The 4,116-nt window shown below is 27.7% G+C and overlaps 3 protein-coding genes across 3 annotated transcripts; 2 read left to right on the top strand and 1 right to left on the bottom strand.

Moving 5' to 3' along the window:
- Window positions 1-531: 531 nt before the first annotated feature.
- EIN_216600 (hypothetical protein) lies at window positions 532-1,071 on the bottom strand (the record flags this gene model as incomplete). Its single annotated transcript, XM_004259618.1, has 1 exon — window positions 532-1,071. One exon carries the CDS (start codon window positions 1,069-1,071, stop codon window positions 532-534), a length of 540 nt encoding a protein of 179 aa, XP_004259666.1.
- Window positions 1,072-2,223: 1,152 nt separating this feature from the next.
- On the top strand, window positions 2,224-3,036 carry EIN_216610 (heat shock 70 kDa protein, putative; the record flags this gene model as incomplete). Its single annotated transcript, XM_004259619.1, has 1 exon — window positions 2,224-3,036. The coding sequence occupies one exon, from the start codon at window positions 2,224-2,226 to the stop codon at window positions 3,034-3,036; it is 813 nt and encodes a 270-aa protein (XP_004259667.1).
- A 261-nt stretch (window positions 3,037-3,297) lies between these two features.
- Window positions 3,298-3,825, top strand: EIN_216620 (hypothetical protein; the record flags this gene model as incomplete). The annotated part of the gene is made up of 1 exon (XM_004259620.1): window positions 3,298-3,825. The coding sequence occupies one exon, from the start codon at window positions 3,298-3,300 to the stop codon at window positions 3,823-3,825; it is 528 nt and encodes a 175-aa protein (XP_004259668.1).
- Window positions 3,826-4,116: the final 291 nt, after the last annotated feature.

Below are 4,116 nucleotides of genomic sequence, written 5' to 3' on the forward strand. Positions count from 1 at the left end.
TTGAAAACAATCAATTTCTATAAAAATACTAAAAATGAATGTATTATATTTTTTATTATTATTATTATACTTGTTTTTTAACACAAATATTGTAAATTTTGATAATTTTGAAATTTTCGATGTAAAATATTTAAAATTTATAGTCAATAATTGTAATATTGATCTCTCTTTTACAGACAAATTAGTGTATTGTCCACCATTTTTTGTTGTTTTTTTAAAAAATTTTGAAAAAGTAATAATTGTAATATTTGTCAATTTTTTATAGAACTTTTCTTCAAATTGTTTTAGTCTTAAAAAAAGACTACAGTTTTGGGATTTAATACTTGAATTTCAATGATTTGTCTTACCATGGTTTAAGTTATTTTGTTAGCCTTATTAGCACAAAAACTATTACCAATGTCAAATTTTTAACTTATTTTTTACACCCGAATTTTAAAAAAAGCTAAACTAAAAACAGTTGATGATTATAACGAACGTTTTCAAATAAAAAAATAATATTTTTAGAACATAAATAATTCAACCCCTTTCGTATTAAAAAATTAATTTAGCTTTTGATTCGACCCATTTAAACCCCTCTAACAAGCCCATTTCTGTGTAAGCACTCATCATTATAAAAGTCCACTTTCGTTCTTTTATTTTGTCAAGCTCGAAAAATTTTATAAATTCAGTTTCAGTCATGTTGTAAGGCAAATCAACTTTTGAGAAAATTATGATCAGTGGGATACCACGAGTTTCAGAGACTTGAAGAAATCTGAACATTTCGTCTTTGGCTTCTTGTCGACGGTAGACATCAGAAATATCTATAACATACATCAGAACATTACATCCAACAACATTTTTGGTAATGAAAGGCTCTGGTCGCATGTTACCACCCAAATCTAAAGTAATGGTTTCGTAATTTTTAAAATTAATATGTTCGAAACACATGAATGAATTATATTGGTTTTTAACTTCAAATTGTATGTTTTTCATTTGACAAAATTTGTAGATAATTGTAGTCTTACCTGCTGCATCAAGACCAGTAATAAAAAGATGAACAGCAGGCGATGGTGAGTATAAATAATTGCCCATATAACATTTAAAGATTGAAATATTTTCTTTATAATATTAACCATTAACTATATTATATATATATAATTATTTTTTATTTTATACAAAAAACAAAACTTACATTCTTTGTGATGAATTTAAATTAAAGTCAGTCATAAAACATTGTCCGCTTTCCAACGTTGTATGGCATTATTAAACCTCAAAACTGGAATATTTGGCGAAACGATTTGAAACACTCCAAAACACTGTTTCATAATTTTTACCCTGATTTTAACATTTTTCCCTAATTCCAATTTTTAATAACTTATTATTTAAAAAATTTTGTCAAATAAACAACATTTTCAAACAGACTTACATTTGGCTTATTTATAATTTGGTTGAAAAGGGTGTTTGATTGAAAAACAAATCGAATACTTAATTATAAAAAACATTAATAATATACCTTACCAAATAGTTAAAATGTATAAATGAGCAAATTTTGAAAAATGCAAAAATCTTGTAATGACTGTTGGAAATCAGACTGAATACTTCGTTTTAAAAATGTACAAAAAGTGTTTTGTGATGTCAAAAATAGAAATTGTTGCACACATAAATTGTGATGATGTAAAAAAATATTGAATATATAACTGCATTGTCACATCGACTAAATCAAATCAGATTTAGTCGCTAATATTCCACAACAAAATTAATTTGGAGCACAAAGGTTGTGCTTAAATGCTTTCCGTGGTGATTTTTGGTTAAATTAGTTCGTTTTATTTCAGTACAGTAATTGAAATACACAAATAGGGTAACTTTAGTAAATCTAAACTGTGGATTAAAAGTTTGTACTTACTGATTTGTTAACTTCCCAAAGTTTAAATTTTATATTTATAATCTTACTTAAACAACATTTTAAAATAATTAAAGTCCAGACCGTATTTTAAAAATTACGTTATATTATTCTCGTATACAAAAACGAAACACAAATTCAAACTTTTTGAAATCAGTCAAAATTATAAAAATATATTTTTATTAAAAAATAATTATTTAAATGAATTTTTTTAAAGAAAATAAAGATCATTTTAAATAAAAACTTCATTAAATATACCGCACTTTTATAATTTAATTATACTATTGAACTAATAATCATTCCAATTTTAATATAAAAACAATAATAATCAAATAATAATCAGAATGGCAAAAGAAATTATATATGTTGGTATTGATCTTGGCACAACATATACCAAAGCTGCTTATTATTCCAGTGTGTCTCAATGTGTCAAAACTTTGACCTTTTCGTCCAACGAACAATCCGTTCGTTCAACTGTTGATTTCAATAGTTATCCAGTTAAAGTAGCAACCGAATCAATTACTAGCATAAAAGAAGTTAAACGTATTTTAGGTGTTGCTTTTAAAGATGATTCAATTGTTAACATCAAATCAAATTACGCAGACATTTTAGAAGACATTGATGGATTTTGTTATTTTAATACAACTTTCCAAGGTCGCCCAACACCAGTCCGCCCCGTTGAAATTTCTGCAATCATATTAAGTCACGTCAAAAAGCAAGTTATTGAAAATGTGGATTTCGACCCTCAAAGACAGTCGATGAAAGTTGTTGTGACACACCCCGTCTTTTTTGATCAAAAACAAAGGGACTTAACCGAAGAAGCAGCAAAAATAGCAGACCTTGATGTCATTGGATTAATATCAGAACCCACAGCAGCTGCATATAATTATTCTTTAAACAATTTACCAAACGGAATGATCTTTTTCTTTGACTTTGGAGGAGGAACTTTAGACACTGCTGTTGGCGAGAAAAAAGGCAGTCATATTAAATTCTGTGGTATTCATGGCGATAAAAACCTTGGTGGTATTGACATCGATATTGCACTTCTGGATTATGTCATGAATGAGTGGAAGGAATACAATGAAAATGAGGTAAACAACTTATTTAAAGTGCAAAATGGTGATAGCACAACAATACAAAAGAAAAAAGTATATTGAAGGCAATCACTCAAGAATTTGATTGAAAATGCAAAGATCGAGTTGTCTGTCAAAGAAAATGTTTCACTGGAATTCACTGAATTCCGCAGCGAATTTTCAATATTAATTACTCGTGATATTTTGGAAGAGTGTTGTTTGTCAGTTTTTAAGAGGTGCGAGGAAACAATAAAAGAAACACTTGAAAAGGATAAGGTACAAGCTTCAACAATAAAAAGAGTTGTATTAATTGGTGGAAGTTCTCAAATACCTGAAGTGAAAAAAATGTTAAGAAGAGTGTTTCCCGATAGACCATTGTTAGAGTGTGAAGACATTAATTTGGTTATCGCAAAAGGCGCTTGTTTGTATGCACGAGACGTTGCTTCACAAACAGTCAAAAATCATATCACACAAATAACAGCAAGAGATGTGAATACATTGTTGACATTAGTTGATGACCACAAACATAAAACAGGAAATATATTAGTTACTTTGATCAATAAAGGAACACCCCTTCCAGTTGAAAATGTTACTTTCAGTGTCTCAACAATCACACCAACTGTTTCAGTCATACTTACAGAAGACAGAAGTTTGATTGGAATATTCGAAACTACTCTGAGGTTCAATTTTTGGGATAAAATCACCTTCAAGTTTGAAGTTGATGCAATAGGGAAAATCAAATTGGTTGTATTGGACAAAAATGGAATTCAAGACCCGGGACAAATTGTTGTCAATTTGACAAGAAACGAACAACAGGAAACAGAAGAAATTAAAAAGTACAGACAAAATCTGAAAAAATATTTAGGATCTTAAACAAGTCTTTTTTATTACAATTCACACATTTCAATAAATATAAACGCTTTTTAATGTATTTAAACATTTTGAATTTTAAAGAACACCATTTTAAATTAATAATTCAAAAAATATAAAAATTTTTATTATATTTTTATATTACAAACTTACAGTAGGGGGAGTGAGGGGCTTGACCAATTGTTTTATTATCTTTTTTACTATACAGAGTTTTCCCGGTTCTATTTAAAAAATAACAAAAACTATAAATAATTTATAAAAAATGTCAAAAAAAGATTCTTAGCTTATCAAAAT

This window comes from Entamoeba invadens (genome assembly GCF_000330505.1).
Source record: "Entamoeba invadens IP1 unplaced genomic scaffold scaff_1105074726399, whole genome shotgun sequence".
NCBI lineage: Eukaryota > Evosea > Mastigamoebida > Endamoebidae > Entamoeba > Entamoeba invadens.